This window comes from Bos grunniens, chromosome 10 (assembly GCF_055505025.1).
Source record: "Bos grunniens cultivar Pamir isolate PY7600 chromosome 10, Bosgru_T2T1.0, whole genome shotgun sequence".
Lineage (NCBI taxonomy): Eukaryota > Metazoa > Chordata > Mammalia > Artiodactyla > Bovidae > Bos > Bos grunniens.
In genome coordinates this window covers 87,852,894-87,878,261 of record NC_141174.1, presented here as the reverse complement: position 1 = coordinate 87,878,261, position 25,368 = coordinate 87,852,894, and the positions used below count along the sequence as shown (strand labels likewise).

General features: G+C 40.8%; 1 protein-coding gene across 5 annotated transcripts in view; it reads left to right on the top strand.

The window, feature by feature from the left end:
* Nucleotides 1-606: 606 nt before the first annotated feature.
* Nucleotides 607-25,368, top strand: part of MAP2K5 (mitogen-activated protein kinase kinase 5) — a 282,322-nt gene continuing 257,560 nt past the window's right edge. For all 5 annotated transcript variants that reach the window (XM_086322839.1, XM_086322837.1, XM_086322838.1 and 2 more), the window contains exons 1-3: nt 607-1,404; nt 7,773-7,821; nt 24,356-24,423. In XM_086322839.1, coding sequence (XP_086178965.1) covers nt 1,270-1,404; nt 7,773-7,821; nt 24,356-24,423 — 252 coding nt within the window. In that variant the 5' untranslated portion in view covers nt 607-1,269. The remainder of the gene's footprint in view (nt 1,405-7,772; nt 7,822-24,355; nt 24,424-25,368) is intronic.

Here is a 25,368-nt window from a genome sequence, read left to right as displayed (position 1 = left end):
TCACTGAATTTCTTGCCTGTCACTTTTCAATAGGGGGCTGTTTGCTATTTTAGGGCAACCGTGGGGTAAAGAACCTCATTGAAAAATCCAGTCACATTACTCATTTGGGAGACAGATAATCTCTAGATCTGTATCTTGGAAGAAGGAAAAAAGGCAACCTTGTTGATCGTTTGATGCACAAACTCCGCGAAGATTTAAATACACGGGCTGATAAAGCAGAATTAACGAGAGCTGCAGTTCTATTTTTCTAGGCTTCTGTACAGGCACACAATACTCATTTGAAGTCATCAATCGGCTTTTGGCGGACCTCTGCCCTAGTTCACTTTCCTCCTTCTTTTGTTAGATGCTTTTACCTCGACGACTTTAATCAGGATCGGGAAAGGAAAGGGCAGTCTCCGTGGATGGTCGCTTCGCAACCTCTCGGGTCTCCGGACAGAGTATTCCACTTGATTCTCTCACTCCAGACTCGGCACCAAGCACTTGCTCCTGTGGTCCCGCCCTGCGACGGGCGGGGGCGGGGACGGCCGGGAGCTGCCCTCTTCTAACATGGCGCCGTGGGAGGCGGGTCCACTCTCCGGCTCCCGGGGTTCCGGCGCCGCGCGTTTTGGTTCCGGAGTAACAGTGCCCTCGCCGATGCCTTCCCCCTCCTGCCGCGGTCTTCCCCCTCCTGCAGCTGCCGCTGCCGCCGCCGCCGCCAAGACGCTGGCCTCGGATGGCCGCAGCTGAGTCGCGCGCCCCGCGCACTTTGGCTGAGGTGGGGCAGAGGACTCGTCTCCGGCCTTCCCTGGGACGGTCCGCTCGGCTTTCTTTTGGTCCGGCGGCCCTGGGACTCCTTCCTAACAGCCCCGAACTGAGTCCCCGCCAAGTCGGGGACCCTCCGCTCCTCTTAAGGAGGAGTGGACACCTGCCGCTGTATCTCCTTAAAACGGGGTCCTCTCTTTGCCGTCCCCTCACACCCACACAGACGGCAGAGAGCTTCACGATCCCTTTTGCCATCTTCTCCAACTCCAGAACCTTCTGACCTCCGCTAGTTCCTTCTGGCTTCTGCCCCTTATACCCCGTCCACTCTCAGCAGGAGACGTCCCTCAACCCCCTACTGCCTGGGCCTGGCTGCGAGCCTGCGGGCTGCTTCCGGACCACCTCCTCTCTTCAACCCTCCACCCGCTTCGTGCTCTGACCCACGGTCCTCCTGTCACCTCTTGGCGCCCCCCACGTCTAACCAGGGGGAAGGGGGCCCCCCTACCAGGATGTGAGCCCCTTTAACCTGTAATGCTGTGGCTGCTCCTTGGCCCCTTCCATGCCATGGAGAACCAAGTGCTGGTGATTCGCATCAAGATTCCCAATAGTGGAGCAGTGGACTGGACAGTGCACTCTGGGCCGCAGCTACTCTTCAGGGATGTGCTGGTGAGTGCTAATTTCAGTGTGTCGGTCCTAAAGAGTGGGGCGAGGCATTTGTGGGGTAGTCAGCACTGTGATCACTGAATCTTACCCTGGTGGCCTGAGCTAGTGACCATTGCTGGCCTCCATGTGGGGGCGGTTTTATTGCTTCCACAAGTATTGATTAATTGCATGGACTGAAATCTGACAAGTGTTGAAGTCTGTGGGGAAGTAGAGATGAATCAGATTGGACCCCTGCCCTCAAGGAACTCAGCCTGGACTGGGATAAAATTTTTTACACAGAAGCAACCAACTGAGATACACAAAGCTGAATCTAGAAGAGAGTTTTGTGGAATGTCCCTGGCCGGATTCCAGGTCTTTCTACTGAGTTCTCTAAACTTGGTAACTAGTGGAAAAGAGAAAGAAGACAAGCCTAACCAATCACGTTTTAGCAAACTTAAAGTGTCCTAAGTTTTAAGATAGTATTTTATGTAAAGAAAGAAAGAGAGGTAAAACGAAGAAAAAATGCAGCCCATTAAACTATGACATGCCATACATTGTACAAAACCCAATTTCAGAGATGTTAAAATAGAGGTGTTATTTCAGAGATGTTAAAATGTACTTTTAAGACTCAGTGAAGCCTTACTTTCATAATATTCAAACTGTATTTCAAATAAAATGGAATGTTAGACTTGGCACTCAGCTTTCTTTATAGTCCAACTCTAACATTCATACATGACTACTGGAAAAACCGTAGCTTTGACTAGATGGACGTTTGTAGGCAAAGTGATGTCTCTGCTTTTTAATATTCTATCTAGGTTGGTCATAGCTTTTCTTCCAAGGAGCAAGCATCCTTTAATTTCATGGCTGCAGTCACCATCTGCAGTGATTTTGGAGCCCAAATGAATAAAGTCTGTCACTGTTTCCATTGTTTTCTCATCTGATTGCCGGAAGTGATGGGACCAGATGCCATGATCTTTGTTTTTTGAATGTTGAGTTTTAAGCCAACTTTTTCACCCTCCTCTTTCATCAAGAGGCTCTTTAGTTCTTCTTTGCTTTCTGTTGTAAGGGTGGTATCTTCTGCGTATCTGAGGTTATTGATATTTCTCCTGGCAATCTTGATTCTAGCTTCTGCTTCATCCATCCCAGCATTTCATATGATGTACTCTGCATATAAGTTAAATAAGCAGGGTGACAATATACAGCCTTGACATACTCCTTTCCCAATTTGAAATCAGCCTGTTATTCCACGTCCAGTTCTGACTGTTGATTCTTGACCTCTTCCTTGATGGTAAGGCCCAAGCTCCTTGGCATGGTCCTCTGGACCCGTCTTGATTGGCTCATGCCTGCCTGGCACCAGCTTCATCTCTCACTACACCCACATGAGCATCCTGTCCTCCAGATATATAGAATTAACCTTGAGTTCTCCAAGGTGCCCAGGCCATGTCTAATTGGCCTCTTTCTTTAGCTAGCCCGCTCCTACCTGTCCTTCAGAGTCGAGCTTCACTTTTCCTCTGTGTTGGTCTTGGTCACATGCCCCTCCTCTGTGTGCCCACAACTTTGTCCTGGCAAAGTACATGGGTTTTGTGCTAATTTTGTTGGTCCCCTCCGCTAGATGATAAAATTCTGGAGGAGATGGACATCTTTGTTTCTGGTGCTACCTAGGACCCTGAAAGATTTGTTTACGAGGGAGCTTCAAAGAAGATGCACACCATTATGGTTTTGTGGACAGCACACTAGGTTTTGAATCAAGAACTTTGGATTTAACTATAACTAGGCAAGTCACTGTTCTTCTCCAAGCCTAAATTTTCTTGCTTGTAAATTAGGAGTAATGATACCTGCCTCAAAGACTTCTAAAGATTAACTGAGATTGTGTCTTTGATGAGAAAGACATGAGATTTCTTTGACTTTACTCATTTGAGACAGCAGAAGGTATTTTTTTAAGTAGAATGGCTGTTGTTGTTTAGTCACTCAGTGGTGTTCGACCCTTTGCGAACCCATGGACTGTAGTCCTCCAGGCTCCTCTGTCCATGGGATTTCCCAGGCAAGAATACTGGAGTGGGTTGGCCTGTCTTCTCCAAGGGATCATCCCGACCCAGGGATTTAACCCACATTTTCTCCTGCGCTGGCAGGCGGATTCTTTACCAGTGAGCCACCAGTAGAATGAGCCCAAGTAGAACGGTACAGTGTTTGAAACAGATTCTTGAGCCAGGCTGACTGGGTTAAAATTGGAAGCCTTACCATACTCACTCGAGCAAGTGTCTTCTGTATCTCAGTTTCTTCATTGGTAAAAAGAAAACAAAATAGGGTTGGGGGATAAAAATAGTGCCAACCTCATAGAGTTCTGAGTTCTAGGGCAGTTGATACCTGTAAAGGACTTACAGCAACCTAGAGCTTACTAAGTTCTAAGTGTTTTTGTAGCAATGGAAGAGACAGGGCCTGGGCATCTCTTATTTGTACATTGGCTCAAGGATGACTGGCCTAAAAGTAAGCCTTGCACAAACAGTTCCATGATTGAGAGCTGAATGCAAGGTGCCTTTACACGTGCTTACTCAGATAAGCTCAAGTGGAGCATATTATGTTGGGAAGGCCTGATGCAGGGCTTGTGACAGAGGGTGTTATGCGGTATATCAAGTTATTTGAACTGCAAGCTCAAATCTTGCAGGACCCCTGAGCTCTCTTTTCCAAGATTTCCTTCAGCAAGAAACCAATAGTCCACATCAGCATTTTTGGCTGGGAACCTTAAAGTTTTAAGCCAAATGAAACCTTCACTGTTCCCCTTCATCTGATGTAACTGTCCTCAACATCATTTTTCAAATGAGGACTCCTGAAACCCAGATGAGGAAAATGATAAAGCCACACGGCTAGTTTGTGCAGAACCAGACATGGAAGCCAGAAGCAGTTTGTAGTGACTGAGTCAGCTGGAGCTGAGGGTGTTTTGGACTCGGAGTCGGTAGTTGAGGGTACCACTCATAGCTCTACCGAAAGGCTGGGACTCCTTGGGCAAGTCACGGGGCCTCTCTGGTGGCTGTGTCCTCCGTCTGAAATAGGGACTGGCTGCCGTGTGAAACAGGCCCAGCTGGTCCTCTCAGGCAGAGGCATGTGGGTTATCCGTTTTTCAGCTTTCTGTGTTTCATGTCGTTTTTGGTGACGCAGTCCCCAGGTTGGGGAAAATTGTGTAGGAGGTCTGGATTAGTGAGTGGTAGGAGAGAACGTTCCCCCTTTCCTCTGAATCCTCTCTCCCAAGTTCCAGCCCACATTTCCTCCTATCTGTGAAGTGTCTGTCATAACTGAGCCTGTGATTTCTCCTGCCTTCTAACTTAACTATTTGCAAGTTTATGTCTCTTGTTTGGCCGTTTTATCATACTCTGTGTGCTTGGTTGCTCAGTCGTGTCCGGCTCTTTGCGACCCCGTGGACTGTAGCCTGCTAAGCTCCTCTGTCCATGGGATTTCCCAGGCCAGAATGAAAGTAGGTTGCCATTTCCTTCTCCAGGGGCTCTTTCCTGACCCAGGGGTTGAACCCGCATCTCCTGCATTGCAGGCAGATTCTTTACAAGCTGAGCCATCGGGGAACTGTAGTGCTCTGAATTGTTAGTTTTTTAGGTTTGTCTCTATTTTTGTGACAGATTATAATCTTCCTGACGTCAAGGAGTAAGTCTTATTCTTCTGTTACCTACAGATTTTTGTTGTCTTTGTGCTCCTGGCATGTTGTGGATGCTCCCTTATATTTTTGGTTTGCCATTGGTTTGACTGAAGGGAAGAAGAAGAAAAGGATCAAGAAATGATCACCATCCCATGTGTAAACCCATGTGCTCTTTTGAAACATTGTTTAGGTTGGGTAAAATGTTGAGAATAAGGGTCATTTTGAAATTAATCACTTAAAATACAACTGGAAAATATGCATAAAGTTGGATGTGCCTGCTTAGAAAAGACCAGGAGATAGTGTTTTATTTTCCAACTTTTTACCCCTTTGTCATCACGATAGCTCCACATTATTTGCCTTAACAGAACAAGGTGGCTGGTTATGCTCATGTGATTCTCATGATTCCCTCACGATTCTTGCTTTTTCTGTCTCTGTTTCTCCATGTTAGATGTAAAGTTTGTGTGGCTCCTTGTTTATGTTGATGGGCTAAGGAGGCCATTGCTGCCCAGCAGTGTGTTCAAATAGTTGTTAGAAATTTGTCATTTGATGGGGATCTGCTATTCATAAGTAGGAAGGATCCTAAGTTAGTTTGCTAATTCTGTAGGGTTCACACCTTGAGACTGGTTGTCTGAAAGTAAGCAGTCATGACCTAGACTTGGAGAGCTGGGAAGGTGGAGGGTGTTCGCCCTTCTCTCCCCTCTTTTAAACCAATACTGGCTCGTGTCGTCCTCGGTAAATGCGTAGAAGGATTAAGTGAACAGAGATCATCCTCCATTAATTGCTGGGTGCTGAAATTTAGGGTTTTGTTATGAGCTAAGATTTGTAACGTTCCAGTCATCAGTGACTGTTTTATTTATTTAACAGACACTAATACTGAGCTTAACATGTGCTAGACACTGTTGTAAGCGCTTTATAAATATTAACTTATTAGTCCTACAAGGTAGGTACAAGTATGATCTCATCTTACACAGAAGGAAGTGGAGGCCCAGAGAGATCCAGTCACTCAGGGCCTGAACAGCAGAGCCAAGGTCCAAGCCTAGCAGTTTGGCTGTCCTCCATACTCTCAGGCTTTGCGCCGGTTGCCTGTGTATTCCATATGAACTCAGCAGTTTTCATTTACCTGTCAATAGATACTTTCTACCTACAAATATCTAGAAAGAATTTTTTCTTCAATACTAAAATCTTTTACAGATACTTCCTCAAAAAATTGTTTCATTTGCTAAGACTAAAGGAAAAAAAAATCTCTTTTGGCTCTAATGAGTGAGGACTGCCTCAGATAGTTCCTTTTGATCAATTTCATATGCACAGATTGACTTAAAGCACACAAACACACACAGAGTAGAGGCAAGGCTATTATGCAGATTGCCACTGCAGCAAAAGCTTCTAAAGAACTGCCTTTAGAAGGAAGTTGCAGCCACCACACTGCTAAGTGCCCTGCTTGGAAGGGCTGTGGGCGCCCTGATGAGAAATACTGCAAGCAGCTTTGTCAGCTGGCGCCTGGTGCCAGTTGTGGCACGGCCCGGGAGGGACGTTGCGGCAGAGCTCCCCGAGAGCAATGGAGTGTGTAGACCGTGTGGGTTGGACTGGACATCATGGAGGGTCACTTTTCCCAGAGCTGTTTCTCAAAGGTGTTCTGTACCCTTTTAAATACACTGTCTCTGTAGACTATTTTTCAAGTGTTTTTAACTTTACAGGTTCATTTAAACATTGATACCAAGTTATACGCACTTCTTTTGTAGGCTAGATTAACTACATAATAGATTAACTCTGTTTTGATGTCATTAAATATGTTTCTCAGTTGCACAGAGTAGAGGTTGATAATTCTTTGTATTAAATGTAGTATTATAGATTTACATCATCATGATGGAAACTTTTTTTTTTTTTGGGAAACTTATTTTTTGAACTCCTCCCATTATGAGTGCAAGGCATGGTATTATTAGTTACATATCAACAACTACATTTGTTGAAGATCTATGGTGTATTAGGTTAGTTCATGTTTATTACATTATTTTATACTTTTTACGTTACCTCCATAAGCATTGGGCTTCCCAAGTGGTTCAGTGGTAAAGAATCTGCCTGCCGTGCGGGAGGTGCAGGAGACATTGGTTCGATCTGTGGGTCAGGAAGATCCCCTGGAGGAAGAAATGGCAACCCACTCCAGTATTCTTGCCTAGAAAATCCCATGAACAGAAGAGCCTGATGGGCTGTAGTTCATGGGGTTGTAAAGAGTAGGACATGACTTAGTGACTGAGCATGTACCAATAGCATTATAGATCCCTATTGGAGGATAATCAAATTCAGGCTCAGAGAGGATGAGTAATTTGTTCCCGGTCACACAGCTTGTTTAGTGCAGAGCTGAGATTCAGATCCAGGCCAGTCTGACTCCTGAAACCTCTTTTTCTACTAACAGTACATTAGCTTCCCATAGAAGAAACATATTTTTTTTTTGGAAAATGCACAACAGTGTACTTGTCTATGCTATTGAATCCAGGGTAAAAACTTACATTATTAATACAGAGTGGGAAGGATGTTTTAATGGTCCTCTCCCCTAGAAGAGATTTAAACTCTAAAATAGAGATTTAAACTCTGGACCTAGATTGCTGGGCTAAGTGTGATTATGTGCTAATGTTTTTATAGTTTATGCCAACATTTCAAAAATCTTTTCCAGGTTCACATATTTCCTCTAGGATTTGCCACATGTTGGCAGTAAAGAAGATGGCTAATTGTGTTTCTTTATTCTTTCTTTGTTTAGGATGTGATAGGCCAGGTTCTGCCTGAAGCAACAACCACAGCATTTGAATGTAAGTCTGGGTTATATACTTTGACTGTTTCTGCAGTAATTTTTCAAAGGGTTTATGGGTTGCGTTACTTTAGAAACTGACAAAAACAGATTATTTATGATCGTCATATGGTACATTTAAATATTTATAAATTAATGCAAGTTTAATGATGATACTGAACCAAGTAATATTTTCTTATTTAATCATATCTTGGGTGTACATATTTCTGTAATATAGCTTTAATTACCAACATGACCTTTATCTGCTCTTGCTCCTCACTGTAATAATATTGTAGGACAAAATGAAACGTGTAAACTACCTGTAGGCCGATGATTATTGATGAAAAGATTTTAATCCTTTGCTACCTTAAAACAGCAACAGAGTAGAGCAATTAAGTGAATGTTGCGTGGAATAATTCTGCTTTAATGGGTCTTCGCAAGGCTTTTGGATGGGGACAACAACACTTCAGGTCTTGAGTCATTCCCCCCACCCCACCCCCGCCCCGCACCAAACCAATTGGCTTGGGGCCTGGGGTGGGGGCAGGGTGTACTAGAAAACTGGTTTGACATAAGCCAGGGGGATGTGAAGGGCTAAGTAGGATGAGAGTTTAGTCAGTAGCACAGGGCCTCTGGTGTTGGGAAGGATAAAGAAAGGTTTGTAACTGTGGCCCTAACTTTTATTGAAGATGTGGTCTGCTTTTCCCTGTGGAAAAATGTACAGTTTCTCCACATGATTGTATCTTTTTTGTTTTTGTTTTTTAAGCAGATGGTTAATGACAGAGAGTACAAGGTCCTCTCTTTTATTTATGTTCTCTTGGAGACAAATTTGACAATATTTAAAATATAGAATGTTTAAAACCTTTGTCTGGACAGATCCACTTTTAGGAAACTGTCCAACAGAAATACCTACACATGTGTTGAATGCCCTTCAAACAAAGCGTACATTGTGGAATTTTTTTTTTTTCTTTAATTTTGGCTGCTCTGTAAGGCTTGTGGGATCTCAGTTCCCTGACCAGGGATTGAACTTGGGCCGCAGTAGTGAAAGCATCAAACCATAACCATTATGCCACAGGGAATTCCCTGTAATTATTTTTAAAAGCAAAAAATTTAGAGGTAAGCTAAATGCCTAGAATAATTAACTAAGAATTTTAAACATTGACATGGAAATATATTTGGGATATACTGTTAATAGGTAAAATATGTATGGTATGATCCCATTTTGATTAAATATAGTATGATCCCATATTTATTCCCTACTTCCACCTCCCAACTTTGTGTACATATTGAGACAAAGATCTGAAGAGGTGCCCTCTGCAGTGCTTTCCAGTCATTTCTCCTGAAAAGCAGACTTGGGGCTGTAGTAGGGGAAGAATTGACTGAATGAACATACTTCCTGCTTTCTCTCTCTCTCTATTGCTATTTCAGTATTCTCTATTGAATATTTTTCAACAATCACTTCATGGTTTTAAAAGCTACTTGAGTAGAACTCCTAAAATAATTAATAAAGAAGAGTATTGTATTAACCACACTGAACTTCATATACTACTGAAAAATAGTATGTATATCTGAAATACATGTTAGTGTTGCAAGCTCTTCAGACGCCTTGCGGTAACTCCTTGGGGGTGCCAAGGATTTTATGGGTGGTCTGGTAATTAACATTTGGGGTACTTAACTGCTGCTAGATGCTGTGTTAAGAGTGTTCCATTGGTTATCTCATTTAATTTAACCTTCACAAGACCCCCATGAAGTACTTTGAAGGACTGTTATTTGCTCTGTGCTACTTGAGGACATCTCCTCTAAGTAACTTAAGTCTCACAGCTAGTAGGTGATAAAGTGGAATTTCTCATGTGTATATTCTCAGCCACTGTCGAGACTTGTTCTCAGAGCTGTCATAATTTTTGATGTTGTGCATTCTGATTGTTTATAGGTGAGGCAAAAAAGAATCTTATCTTGCTTTTTCTACTTCTGCCTTTCTGTATCCCTCCAAGTGGCTTGATGAACCTGTGCCTTTTTGGCTTTCAGAGTCAGGTTTCACAGTAGTAATGCTGATTATTTTACCTATCATTTATTGAATGCATGTCAGGAAGCAACAGTCAGAACTGGACATGGAACAACAGACTGGTTCCAAATAGGAAAAGGAGTATGTCAAGGCTGTATACTGTCACCCTGCTTATTTAACTTATATGCAGAGTACATCATGAGAAATGCTGGGCTGGAAGAAGCACAAGCTGGAATCAAGACTGCTGGGAGAAATATCAATAACCTCAGATATGCAGACGATACCACCCTTATGGCAGAAAGCGAAGAACTAAAGAGCCTCTTGATGAAAGTGAGAGTGAAAAAGTTGGCTTAAAGCTCAACATTCAGAAAACTAAGATCATGGCATCTGGTCCCATCACTTCATGGCAACAGATGGGGAAACAGTGGAAACAGTGGCAGACTTTATTTTGGGGGGCTCCAAAATCACTGCAGATGGTGACTGCAGCCATGAAATTAAAAGATGCTTACTCCTTGGAAGGAAAGTTATGACCAACCTAGACAGAATATTAAAAAGCAGAGACATTACTTTGCCAACAAACATCTGTCTAGTCAAGGCTAGGGTTTTTCCAGTAGTCATGTATGGATGTGAGAGTTGGACTATAAAGTAAGCTGAGCACCAAAGAATTGATGCTTTTGAACTGTGGTGTTGGAGAAGACTCTTGAGAGTCCCTTGGACTGCAAGGAGATCCAACCAGTCCTGAGTGTTTATTGGAAAGACTGATGTTGAAGCTGAAACTCCAGTACTTTGGCCACCTGATGCGAAGAGCTGACTCATTTGAAAAGACCCTGATGCTGGGAAAGACTGAGGGCGGGAGAAGAAGGGGATGACAAAGGATAAGATGGTTGGATGGCATCACTGACTCAATGGGCATGAGTTTGGGTAAATTCCGGGATTGGTGATGGTTAGGGAGGCCAGGTGTGCTGCAGTCCTTGGGGTCGCAAAGAGTCGGACACGACTGAGCTACTGAATTGAACTGAACTAATTGATGGGCTGCTGTGTGCCAGTGTTCTTGATGATGTACCTGGATTGTTGCTAATCTTTGCAATAATTGTATAAGGTAGGAAAATTACACTTGTGAGGAAGCTGAAACTCAGAGACATAAAGAGATTGTTGAAAGTGATCAGCTAGGAAGTGGTAGAGTCCATATGTAAATACAGTTCTGTTTTGAGCGTGAAACTTGCAGCCTTTTTAACCAAGCACGTTGAAAGCCTGTGAAGGGTGTTAAGTGTGGTTTATGAGTGTGATGGAACAGTAAGTTCCATCTTGAATAAGTAAAACTTTGATCAAAGAAATATTTATGGTAATATATATAACACTGAAAAGTATACTTAACACTAACAGAAGAAATGTTTAAATTTCTAGGTTTAACTTCTTAGAGTCTTTACTTTCCTCCCCCGCCCCACAACAAGGGCAGTGGCGCTATACCCATCAGCTTCTGGACCAGTTTTAGGTGGCAAGAATAGGAACAAATGGACACAGAGACAAAGTAATGATAGTTCTTCATTTTACTGTGTTCAGATTGTCGTGAACTTTCCATTATAGACTTAAAATCCTATGCGGGCTTCTTTCATTAGTGTTCTAGGGTGACCTTATTTTCTGTAACAAAAATCCATACTAATGAATGAAATCTATGTGCAAAAAATACTGATAGTTGGAAAGATGTAGTTTATATGCTAATTTGCTGAAATGGTAGAGCTCTTTCAGTAGTTTATGGTATGATGGAACAAATCTTAAATAAACAAAACTTTAAGATATTTATGGTAATATATATTATTATATGTATTTAATATATATATTAAAATAATATATATTATTTATGGTAATATATATATATGGCTGCTAAGTGTGGTGGTTTAGTTACTCACTTGTGTCTAACTCTTTGGGACCCCATGGGCTGTAGTCTGGCAGGCTCCTTTGTCCACGGGACTTACCAGGTGAGAATACTGGAATGGGTTGCCAGTTCCTTCTCCAGGGGATCTTCCTGACACAGGGATCAAACCTAGGTCTCCTGCATTGCAGGCGGATTCTTTACCAACTGAGCCACCAGGGAAGCCCTGCAAAGTATACCCAACACTAACCTATACAAAAGAGGTGGTATTATATTTAATGATATAATTGACAAGAGAAAGGACAATGTCAAATTTACCTGTTCTGTATAAATGTAGAGAAAAAGAGTAAGTGGAAAAGAGGGGAAGGGTTAAGGTTCTCTTACCGGAAGTTCAGTTCTGAGAAATGCCATCTTGCTGGTGAAACTCCCAGTCCCCACCCGTGTGGCTCATCCCTCTGGGCACGTCACTGGAGCAGGTGACCTGTTGGGCCTGCCCTCCAGTTGGCTGTGTGCCTGTTTCTCATCCTCCCTAGATTTTGATGGCTTGGTGACAGGGGCCATGTTTTATTTCATTCTGGCTCTCTTCTTAGTACAGTGGGCCCTGTATATCCACAGGTTCCACATCTGCCACTTGTATGACACCATTTTATGTAAGTACATAAAATGTACTTTATGGACTTGATGGTCCACCGATTTCGGTCTCCTGTTCGTGATGGAGCGGGAGGGATGTGGTTCTGGAACTAATACCCTGTGCATACTGAGCAACAAGTATACTTTGTGCCTCATAGAAACACTTTGTTGAGTAAGATGGAATGTTATATATGTCCATATTCAGAAGAGAATTGTAAAATGCATGTAACCTAAAGTTAAGTAAAAAATTTGCTTTTTGGGGGGGATTATTTGTACAGTTATTCAGCCATGGGATATAACTAGTTGGTGGTGGACAATTCAGGATCCAAAATCAAATTCCCACACTTGTCCTGAGAGGGCAGAGGGTCTGTAAGTGGTTATATTCTTTCTGATTTCTGTTCCTGGGGATAGCGTTTCCAAGGGGATTTAGGAGTGAATGAGGGGAAGGAGTCCCATTTGGGCCAGACTTACCTTTTGGACTAATGACCTCAAACCTCTTTTTCTTTTTACCACTTTTAGGTGAAAGTACTACTTTTCAATATATAGTGTCTAGTTTTTTGTTGTTTTAAGTTAAGAAGATGATCTTAAAAAAATTTCAGTCAGTATCAAAATAAAGCAAAAAGTCCCCATCCCCAATTCCCTAGTTAATAGTTTCTTCTGTATCCTTCCAGATATTTCCTCATACATAATATATACAATATTGCAGCTAGTTGCCCCTGCCATTACTTAATAGTATATATTGGGTCTCTTTCTAATGTAAGTGTATATAAATCAGCTTCATTCTTTTGGATACTCTTATGGCTATGACTTAATTTATTTAACCTGTTGGTGGACCAGTTTTAAGTTTAAGACGTTATCAGTTTTTTTTACAAGCATTAGAAAAGAAAAATGCTGCAGTCAACAACAGCATTGTCTCTTATGACTTTCCACAGTGTAGAAATGGATTTGGAACTACTGAAACAAAGAGTACCGTATTTTATGTTTTAATAGCTATTTCCACGTTGTTCTTTACAAGGTAGAGCCGATTTGCACTCCCACCAGCAGTGTTCAAGAATGCCCATTTCTCTCTACCCTCACCAAATCAACTTTTTAGTTGATGTCAATTTGATATGTGAAAAAGATTATTATATTATAATTTTATTTTGTATTTCTTCAATTATAAATGAGCTTGAGCATCTTTTCATTTATATTTTGGTCATCTGTATTTAATTTCTGTGAACTATTTATCACCTTTGCCCATTTTTCTATTTAGGTTATTTGTGTTTTTCTAGTTGACTGAAGAGCTTTCCAATATTAAGAAAATTGGTCCTTTGTCTTAGATGTTATATTTTTGTTTAGTTTATTGCATTCATTTCAGCTTGTTTTGGTCTTTTTTTTCCTCTCTCTTTTTTTTTCCCATGGAGAAATTTAAAATTTTTGCGTGGTCTGGTTTGTCATATTTTGACTTCTGGATTTATGTCATGCTTCGAAAGGTCTTCCACATTCCAAGATGTTGGAGAAACATTAATTCAGATTCTTTTTTCTTTCTACTTTAATGAGGTTAAATACACACTTTTAGATATGTACGTAAATATGTATGTTTGCATATGTATTCATGTGGGTTCTTTTTCTTTAATAAAACAACATGTATTTTATTACAAAGGCAGAGGATTTTTAAAAAAATTTTTGTACCATTTTCAGTTTATTTTGGTGCAAGGAGTCAGGCGGAGATCCAACTTGATTTTTCAAGAAGACAGACAGTTGATTCCATGCTGGTTATTGAATAATTTGTCTTTCCCCAGATATGAGAACACTTCTGAGATGAAGCTAAATTCCATAACCATAAAACATCTTGTATGTTTGCGTGTGTGGGCCCTATGTATGCTATAGGAGCTTGACATTCATATAGGTCCAAAGAGCCCTGCTGATTTTCACAGTGTCATTAACAGATTAATGAGTACACCAACACATGAGGTGAGAAAAGTCAACTGTGCCCGCTAAGGAGTTTCCTGTGCATATCGTTACATGTGTTACTCTCCCTGGGTTTTCTCTAGACAAGTTACTAGTATAAAGTTACAGTTGGGCTGGTGTTGCTGGATAGTAAAAATCTTACTGTTGACTTGATAGATGCATTTTAAGTCTATATAGACAAATGCTGATTTCAGTTCAGCTCAGTTCAGTTCAGTCGCTCAGTCGTGTCTGACTCTTTGCGACCCCATGAATTGCAGCACGCCAGGCCTTCCTGTCCATCACCAACTCCCGGAGATTGCTCAAACTCACATCCATCGAGTCGGTGATGCCATCCAGCCATCTCATCCTCTGTCGTCCCCTTCTCCTCCTGCCCCCAATCCCTCCCAGCATCAGTCTTTTCCAATGAGTCAACTCTTCTCATTGGAATGAGAATGCTGACTTATACCTATAAATACCGTAAGGTCCCACTTTTCTGGGATACTCTGACATCATATATTCTGATCTATAGCCCTCATATGGGTATCTTCACACTGCTTAAGCCAGGTGTCTGAGTTTTGGTTTGGAAAATACGACTTTAGGATAAATCTTTGTTTTGTTTTTCTTTAACTGTGACTATTTTATACTCACTCTTCATTGAATAGAATCCTTTTCAGTTGTTTTATGAATTTCTGGGAAAAATGAAGCATTATTTTCTTACACTGTACCATATCTAAAAGCTAACTGTTTGCTTGTAAGTAAAACTGGGTAGGTTAATGAAAAATTGTAATTTCATATTAGACATACGCTGAGTCTAAAAATTAACATGTAAGCTATATACAATGGAATATTTGTTGTCTTTGTTGAGTCACTAAGTTGTGTCCAACTCTTTTGCAACCCCATGGACTATAGCCCGCCAGACTCCTCTATCCTGGATTTCCCAGGCAAGAATACTAGAGTGGGTTGCCATTTCCTTCGCCAGGGGATTCTTCCTGACCCTGGGATCAAACTCATGTCTCTTGCATTGGCAGGCAGATTCTTTACCACTGAGCCACCAAAGAAGCCCACAGTGGAATATTACTTAGCCATAAAAAGGAGCAAAATAATGCCATTTGCAACAACATGGATAGATGTAGAGATTGTCATACTGAGTGAAGTAAGTCAGACACAGAAAGACAAATATATACTATCACTTATGTGTGGAATCTAAAAAAGGGGGATACAAATGAGCTTATTTACAAAACAGAAGTAGAGTCACAGATGTAGAAAACAAATTTATGGTTATCAGGAGCAAAGGTGGGTGGTGAGAGGGATAAACTGAAAGATTGAGATTGACATATATACACTACTATATATAAAATAGGTAACTAATAAGAATCCACTGTATAGCACAGAGAACTCTACTCCATACTCTGTAGTGGCCTATATGGGAGAAGAATCTAAAAAAGGAGTGGGTATGTATATATGTATAACTGATCACTTTGCTGTGTACCTGTAACTAACACAACATTGTAAATCAACTATACTCCGATTAAAAAAAGAAAAAGAAACCCAGGGGAAAAGACTATCCTGGATGTGTCCTAGAGATGCCTTTTAGTGATCCATCAAAATATCTAATAAATGTTTTAAATGGTCCCCATTGCTGGTGGAAAAAAATTAACATTTAAGAGCTAATTATGTATTCTTAGAATTTGGAAGGGTATAAAGGGGGCTTTAATTTATTGAAATTTTATTTTGAAATATCACTGATGCAAAAAGTCCAAAACATTTTTAGTCTTATGAGAGTAGTTGTTAGTGGTAGTAGTAGTTAGTAGTAGTGGTAGTAGTAGTAAGTATTGGTAGTCTGGCTGTTTTACATGAGAATTTAGAAGTTTAAGTCCTTTTCCCAAGCACCAGGTTAGTTCCTTAAGGGCAGTAGATAGTGATGCTTGTTTTTCAGGTTTTTTTTTTTTTTGGCTGCACCCCATGGCTTGCAGGACTTTAGTTCCCATCCGGGAATTGAACTTGTGCCCCCTACAGTGAAAGCACAGAGTATTAATCACTGGACCGCCAGGGAAGTTCCAGTACCACTCACTTTTGAGTCACTAGAAACCCAGCGTAGCACCTGGCACATGGTAAACTCTCAATTTGTGCTTCTGGAATGTATGAATGGTTGAAGGAGTGAAGTAGTAAGGACACGCCTTCTGTCTCTCACCCATCAGCAAATCCTTTTGGCTGTATCTTTAAAATATATCCAGCATGTAATGACTGGTTTAGGCCACCGTCACCTCTTACCTGGACTAGGACTGTGGCCCCCTGACTTGTCTCCTGTTTCTGCTTTGCCTCCACATAGCCTCTTCCTCAGACTGTAGCCAAAGTGATCCTTTTAGAAGTTAAGTGAAATCACTGCACTCAAGACCCTCCAGGGTTTCTTTCTCACTCAGGAGTGAAAGCCAAGTCGTGCAAGGCCCTGCACTTTCTCATCTGCCCCTTCTCATCTGCCCCCAGCTCTACACAGTCATTACTCCTGTGAACTCGTCTCTCTCTCCTTCATCTTGTTCTCAGTCTGTTCCAGCTACTCTGGCTTTCTTTTAGTCTCTCAGGCATGTCAGGTATTCTTCTGCTTCTCTGCCTGAAGCATTCTTTCCCCAGATATCTGTACGGTTCATCCCCTCATCCCTTTCAAGTCTTTCTCAAGTAGGGTATAACCTCTGTGAGGGCAGGCGTTTTCCTTTTTCCACTGTTATTATCCCCAGTGTCCAGAACATTACCTGTGACAAATAGTGGGCACTTAGATATTTTATTTGAAAAGAAAGAGGAAGCGAAGAAGGATTCAGGAGGTGGGAGGCATGGAGCTAAATTAAAACTCATGGATATGAAGATTTAGCCTTAGAAACTATGGCCTCCAGTCCTGACCAGATCTTAGACCCTGAGAAGGGTTCTAAACTTGGCGGGTCTTCTGATCATTTCCTGTTGATGTCTTTTTTAACCTCTACAACTCTGTTTTCATTTCTTTCCTCTTGCCCTAGAAAAATGCCTTTGCTGTAGTTCTAATGGACTCTCTTACCTGGCACTGAAGCAATATGACACATGACAAATAAACCACAGTATTGTCTTAAGTTTCTGTGTGGCTCTTGGCAGAAGCTAAATTATTTCTCTCGAAAGCTGACTTGAGCCCTGCCACTGCAGTGGGTGTAGTGTGCCTGAGAGCTCCCCAGAATCTGCTGTTTGTCTGCTGTTTACTCGGTGGGAACTCTGCTTGCTGTTCTGACCGCCCCTCACCTGAGGCTGCCTCTCCTCCACTGGGCCTTTATGTTCCTCCTCTTGGTTTCTCTTTTGGATTGCATGTTGCTTCGAAGGAAATCGCTACCAACATATGGCCTGTTATGATTCTCTTTTCCCAAACTCTGCCATTTTGTATATTTGTGACACACTGCAGATTTTGTGAAGATTGCTTCATAATATTTGTTTACCATCTGCTGCACTCTATTTGGTATCTTGCTAGGATTTTTTTCCTCCATTTTAAGTGACATTAACAGAATCCAGCCAGTACATAGACTTTCTGGTTCTACTTTTGCTTCCCTAATGTGCTGGAAAATCATATTACTATGCTCCAGGCAACTAGAGAAGGCTGGAATTCTCATTGTGAACCAGTGTATCAGAGCGCTTCCCTGCCCCCCTTCTTGGTCATATCTAGTAATGCTTTTTTGGTCAGATGGCAAAGAACCTCCATGTGTAAGGCAAAAAGAGTTCAAATTATTTTTTTCTACTTCTCTTAGTGCATTGGCTTCCTAGTGTTCTTCAGTGTATTTATACCTTTGACACTTTCTGCCATTTTAGTAAGTTTTTTATGATTTATGTTTCCAGCTAGTGTACATTTATAGCTAATCTAGTTTGATAGGCCCAGCCAGAGTCTTTGATAGATGGACTATGTATATCCTACTTTTTATTCAGAAAAGTATTTTAAGTTATTGTCATACTAAATTGCTTGGTATGTAGATCTACTTTCTTATCCTTTATTAACTTGTCATTACTCTCAATTCATTGTCTACTTAAAATTTTTTTTCCAGCTTTATTGAGATATAATTGACACATAACGTTGTGAAACTTTAGGGTGTATAATATGCTGATTGATCATTATATAGTGCAAAATGATTACCACTGTAGTGTAGCTAACATGTTCATCCTGATACATAATTAGCGTTTCTTTTTTGTGGTCAGAACATTTAAGATCTGTTAGCAGTGTTCAAGTATGTAATAAAATATTGTTAGCAATAATCACTGTACTGTACATTGGGTCCTCACACTTTGTTAGTCTTACAACTGTAAGTATATACCCTTTGACAAGTATCTCCCTGTTTCCCTACTCTACAACCCCTGGTAACTCTGAATTTCAGTTGTTTAGATTCCACATATAAGTGATATCATACAGTATTTGTCTTTCTCTAACTTATTTCACTCAGCATAATGCCCTCAGGGTTCATCCATGTTGTCAGAAATGGAAGAACACCCATCTTTTTTCATGGCTGAGTAATATTCATGTTTTTGTATCTGTGTCTGTGTCTGTGTGTGTGTGTGTGTGTGTGTACGTATGCGTACACATCTTCTTTATCCATCGATCCATTGATGGATACTTGAGTTGTTTACAGTTCAGTTCAGTCGCTTAGTTGTGTCCGACTCTGCGACACCATGAATTGCAGCACGCCAGGCCTCCCTGTCCATCACCAACTCCTGGAGTTCACTCAGACTTATGTCTATTGAGTCACTAATGCCATCCAATCATCTCATCTTTGTTGTCCCCTTCTCCTCCTGCCCTCAATCTTTCTCAGCATCATGGTCTTTTCAACTGAGTCAGCTCTTTGCATCAGGTGGTCAAAGTATTGGAGTTTCAGCTTCAACATCAGTCCTTCCAATGAACACCTAGGACTGATCTCCTTTAGGATGGACTGGTTGGATCTCCTTGCAGTCCAAGGGACTCTCAAGAGTCTTCTCCAACACCACAGTTCTAAAAGCATCAATTCTTCGGCGCTCAACTTTATAGTCCAACTCTCACATGCATACGTGACTACTGGAAAAACCATAGCCTTAACTAGGTGGACCTTTGTTGGGAAAGTAATGTCTCTGCTTTTTAATATGCTGTCTAGGTTGGTCATAACTTTCCTTCCAAGGAGTAAGCGTCTTTTAATTTCATGGCTGCAGTCACCATCTGCAGTGATTTTGGAGCCCAGAAAAATAAAGTCTGACAGTGTTTCCACTGTTTCCCCATCTATTTGCCATGAAGTGATGGGACCGGATGCCATGATCTTACTTTTCTGAATGTTGAGAGCTTTAAGCCAACTTTTTCACTCTTATCTTTCACTTTTTTCACTCTTATCTTTCACTTTCATCAAGAGACTCTTTAGTTCCTCTTCACTTTCTGCCATAAGGGTGGTGTCATCTGCATGTCTGAGGTTATTGCTATTTTTCCCGGCAGTCTTGATTTCAGCTTATGCTTCTTCCAGTCCAGCATTTCTCATGATGTACTCTGCATAGAAGTTAAATAAGCAGGGTGACAATATACAGCCTTGATGTACTCGTTTTCCTATTTGGAACCAGTCTGTTGTTCCATGTCCAGTTCTAACTGTTGCTTCCTGACTTGCATACAGGTTTCTCAAGAAGCAGGTCAGGTGGTCTGCTATTCCTATCTCTTTCAGAATTGTCCATAGTTTATTGTGATCCACACAGTCAAAGGCTTTGGCATAGTCAATAAAGCAGAAATAGATGTTTTTCTGAAACTCTCTTGCTTTTTTGATGATCTAGCAGATGTTGGCAATTTAATCTCTGGTTCCTCTGCCTTTTTTAAAACCCAAGAAAAAGAAATGCAAAAAGGCAAAATGGCTGTCTGAGGAGGCCTTACAAATAGCTGTCAAAAGAAGAGAAGCGAAAAGCAAAGGAGGAAAGGAAAGATACAAGCATCTGAATGCAGAGTTTTGAAGAATAGCAAGGAGAGATAAGAAGGCCTTCCTTAGCGATCAATGCAAAGAAATAGAGGAAACAATAGACTGGGAAAGACTAGAGATCTCTTCACGAAAATTAGATACACCAAGGGAACATTTCATGCAAAGATGGGCTCGATAAAGGACAGAAATGGTATGGACCTAACAGAAGCAGAAAATGTTAGGAAGAGGTGGCAAGAGTACACAGAAGAACTATACAAAAAAGATCTTAATAACCCAGGTAATCACGATGGTGTGATCACTGACCTAGAGCCAGACATCCTGGAATGTGAAGTCAAGTGGGCCTTAGGAAGCATCACTGCAAACAAAGCTAGTGGAGGTGATGGAATTCCAGTTGAGCTATTTCAAATCCTAAGATGATGCTGTGAAAGTGCTGCACTCAATATGTCAGCAAATTTGGAAAACTCAGCAGTGGCCCAGGAGTGGAAAAGGTCAGTTTTCATTCCAATCCCAAAGAAGGGCAATGCCAAAGAATGCTCAAATACAATGAGTACAGATATTTCCGTAAACTTCTGATTTCAGTTCCTTTGGATACAGACCCAGCAGTACAATTGCTGGATCATGTATTAGTTGTAATTTTAATTCTTTGAGGAACCACATCCTATTTCCCACAGTGGTTGTTTCAGTTTACATTCCTTCCTACCTACAGTACACGAGGGTTCTCTTTTCTCCGCTTTCTCACCAACACTTGTTCTCGCTCGTCTTTTTCGTGATAGTGTAACAAGTGTCAGGGGATGCCTCACCTCGGTTTTGATTTGCATATCCCTGATGGTTAGAGATGTGGAGCACCTTTCTGTGTACCCATTGGCCCTTCGTGTATCTTTCTCGAAATTGCTTGTCTTTAGAGAGAAGTGTATTCTCGTTTTAAATTTCAAAGCCAATGATGTGCTCTTGGGTTGCCGTCATGGCTTGGATTTTGCCCTTGGGCCAGAATCATTTGTCTTCTCTTAGTGTAACTTCTTTTTCAACTCAGTCTCCTTTCTGACAAGAACAAGGAGTCTTCATTAAAACTACTAATTGCAATTATTAAAGAATGAAGTAGACAGTCCTTCAAAGAGCAATCTGTAAGGGAAAGTAGTTCCTACATAAAATGAAGCTTCTCATTAATCCATGAGAACTACTAGTCACTATGTCTTATAAACCTGATTCTGTCCTCAGGCTTTATTAGAATGCCTCTTTCAAGTTCCCTTGTCTCCTTATGAGACAGCACTTCAGGTTTGCATCGAAGTTGCTCTGGCGTTTTGTCTTAAGTTTTTTCTGTCCACTTAAAGCGGAGTGCCCTTTAGTGTTTCATCGCTGCTTTCTATGGAACTGCTAAGTAAGAGATTATTCTGGTAACTGACTTCCCTCACAGTTACCAGATTATTTATGTCAACTGAAATAATCCTTCAGTGATTTCATAGAATTTTAGAATTATACAATCTTTGGTTTTAAGTAGCCTTAAAGGTTCAAGCCCAAGCTTGAGAGCTTAGAGAATTATTTTTGTTGTTATTGTTACTGATTTAAAGAGACTGTGATTGAAACAATTTTTTTCTGAAATCTGTGCCTTCTCTTTAAAAATTATAAAAAGATTCTTCACCTGTTTTATTAAACTCCAAGTACTTCTTCATTCCATGTGGACAGTACCTTATTGAGGTCTAGTGTGTATTGGGATTTGAAAATCATCTGTCCCTTTGTAGCCACCATCTCTACAGCTAGCTGTGGTGTAGCGATGAGGTTTACATAAAGCTACTTTGTTCAGACTGAAAATTTTACCAAGTTCAGGACTTCATCAAGAACAAATCATTTTAGTCCACATCCAAACTGAGAATTTAACTTGCTTTTAAAACAAAAAATGTAAAGTGCTTTCATATGTGGTGATATGTAACGTTATATTCCTTTATACAGTGTCTGTTTTTTTCTCCTTTGTTTCCTGCATTTATGTGACAGCTTTTTGACTTAACCTTGAAAATACTAGTTTCTGGAACCTAGTAGAAACTATCTCTGTTTCCAAAATTAGAACAGCATTTTTCTCCCAGTTTGACTCTAGCCTATAGCTTAAAGAAAGAAAGAGAGGGAAGGAAAATGCTGGATTTCTGTGTAGTTCTTTATATACGTAACCTCCGTAGGAATATGCCTTCTTTGTTACTGAAGGTGACCACTGTGTGCCGTTTATACTTAAGAGAGGCAGCTCTTGGTAGGTAATACCAGTGGTGATTGTTGCAGCTCCTAGCTATGTGAATATTCAGTGTGACTTGATGATACTGATTTACATCCAGTTGGGGAACTCTGCAGGAGTGAACCTGTATCTAGGATCCAGAACAGTTACTCTGGAGGGAAAACCCCAGTGAGAGCTGTTGGCCTGGTCACTGAACAGGACAAATTCAGATGCTGCTTTCCCTCGTACTGTCAGATTGCTGTTGGCTGTGAGGGAGAAAAAGAAGGTAGCATTGTGCTCTGAAATAGGCTAAGTAGGAGAGAAAACAGTCTCCCTCTTAGGGTTCCCGTGGCCTGGTCACCAAACAGTGGGCTATCTTAAAAAAAGCAGCTAGACAGGAGGGAGGGCCTGCTCAGGTGTGGTGGGCTAAGATCCAGGTGCTAAACTGAACTCCCCCTATATTTTCAGTAAGAGTTCTCAGAGCATGTCATGCTAGCTTATTCTCTTTATGATGAGAGATCTGTCTTTTTCTCCAGGCCTGGGATCAGGGTCTCTGCCTCTGATCGAATCAGCAATTAGATGCCCAAGAGTGACCAAAATAAATAAATAAATAAATCCTAGCTCGGTTTCGGAAATGCACACCAGTGGAGGCACCCGTTTGAGAGCCAGCCTGTCCCTTCCACGCTGTCCCCATGGGAGGCTGTGTACGGCTTCCATCAGTGTTGCCCTTGCTCAAAATGTTTTTGGCATTTTTCAATCAACTGTACATTTAGAGTCTACTAAGTATGCCGTTTTCCTGTTGACAGATCTTTATCCTCAGAAGGATGAAATAGCTAGCTAAATATTTAGAAATAACCAGAAGTCATTCTGCCTGGCAAATAGTATGGATGAATGAGTGATCAGATGTGGACAGTTTCGTTAGGGACTAAAAACAAGATCTGGTATTTTTGCTTGACTTATATTCAGGTTCAGAAAGCAGTTTTGGAGACATATTTCATGACTGTTTTAATAAAGGGAAGGATCAGTGAGGTCATTGCACTGTTCTGGATGTGGCTCCTTTGATGATCCACTTATTCAGATTTACCCATTCTTGTTCAGTATTTTGTGAAGTCTTATTATCCTCTAGTTTTAAGAGAGTTTAAATGATTTCACAGTAGTGCAAATCACCATTTGAAGCTTTCTGTGGTCATAAAGTACTCAGTATAAGTGAAACAGTTCAGAAAACGAGAGATCAAGTGGGTTATGAGGAGAACTGTATTAGAGTTGCTTTGTAAGTTAACCTTACACTGGGCTCTCAGTTCTGTAAAAAAGGGAATGATAATAATCAAGTCATATTGTCCACATCATAGAATCGTTATGAGGCTTTTAAGGGTGTATGGAGCATAAATCACAGTGCCTTGTGTTATAGTAGTGTTCAGTAAATGATAGCCATTTTTATTATGCTATTAGGACATGACAGATTGCCGGGAGAGAAGAAGAATGGAGAAATAGAGGGATAGGGTGCCGTGCGGGAAAGCAAAAAGTACTCATAGTTGAATAAGACTGGCCTTTCTTCAGTTTTTAAAGTTTTTCAAGCCAAACCTGTTCATACTCCAGTTGTATGTACTTTATTTTTAAAATATTTATTTACTTATTTGGCTGTTCCATGCAACATGTGTGATTTCAGTTCCCCGACCAGGGATTGAACCCATGCTCCCTGCAGTGGAAGCCCAGAGTCTTAACCACTAGACTGCCAGGGAAATCCCTGTATTTACTTTAACTTAGGTTCCTGTCATAAATGACATGAGCAATATTTTAATTTTCAGCTGTCCCTAAAATTTATAGTTCTTTATTGAGATTCTGTTGTATTCTGAATGAAAAAACCAAACCAGCAAACTAATAACGTCAACATCTGCAACATACAGTGTTGAGGGTGTGGACATCAAGTTTGTATAAACCAATTGTATTATGTTTCCAGCTGACATGGTTTTTGTATATTAAAAAAATCTTACCACTTACATTATGTTGCTTTTTAAACAGATGAAGATGAAGATGGTGATCGAATTACAGTGAGAAGTGATGAAGAAATGAAGGCAATGCTGTCATATGTAAGTCTACTGCTAATGAGGACTTTTCTAAAAATCTTGTTGTAATTGAGGATGCAGTTTCTTGATGTAGTGAAGATATGAAAGTAAATCACAGTTGCTCTTAACATTTTTCTATACAATATGTAAAATTTTTAAAGATCTCCTTACGTGAAAGTTAAGGGCATTCTTTTCAAAAGACACTTACTGATCATATCATGAACATTAAGAATAATGCATCTTAATGACTTTTGCATTAGGTATGGTGCAGACTAAATGGACTATCAATTTCCTGTATTTTTTATGCAGTACTTAAAGTAACGGCTCATTAAAAATGAACCCCTGGGCTCTAAAAAATTTTTCAAAATCTACTTTCAACTGGAGATCCCTTTCACCCCTTCCAAACAGACTGTAGTTATAATGTAGCTGCTGGCTTAATGTGGATACCTGACTTACAGATGTACTCTCAGTGATTTTATATACTAACCACCCCACCCTAAAAGGAACTGCAGGGTTACTTACTGAATCTAAGTGATTTGAATATATCCCCAAATGACTTTTCTTTTGTGTTTCAAATTTCAGTGAAAATTTGCATTAACATTTGTCTCAGGGCCAAGGTAGATAGACAAGAAAAAAGGATACATTTCTAAAACTTTAATACTAAGCTTGAATAATTTAGCTACTCTGGAGAGAAGTAGCTTCCCTGAACCCTGGTTTGTTCTTTTCTCTTATTTCATTTTTTCTTAATTCATTTTGTTTTTTCTGAGCTTGCAGTCTGTGTACAAAACCTTCTCTAGTGGTCTGGTGAAGAGAGCATTAGACTGGAAGTCAGGAGACCACTGCCCTTCTCTGGCTTCCTGGCCTTAGGCAAAACATTTAACCTTTCTGTGCAGTAGTTGCCTCATCTGTCAATTGTGGATAATAATACTTGTCCTTTCTTCTGCACAGGGTCATTGTAATGGTCAAATG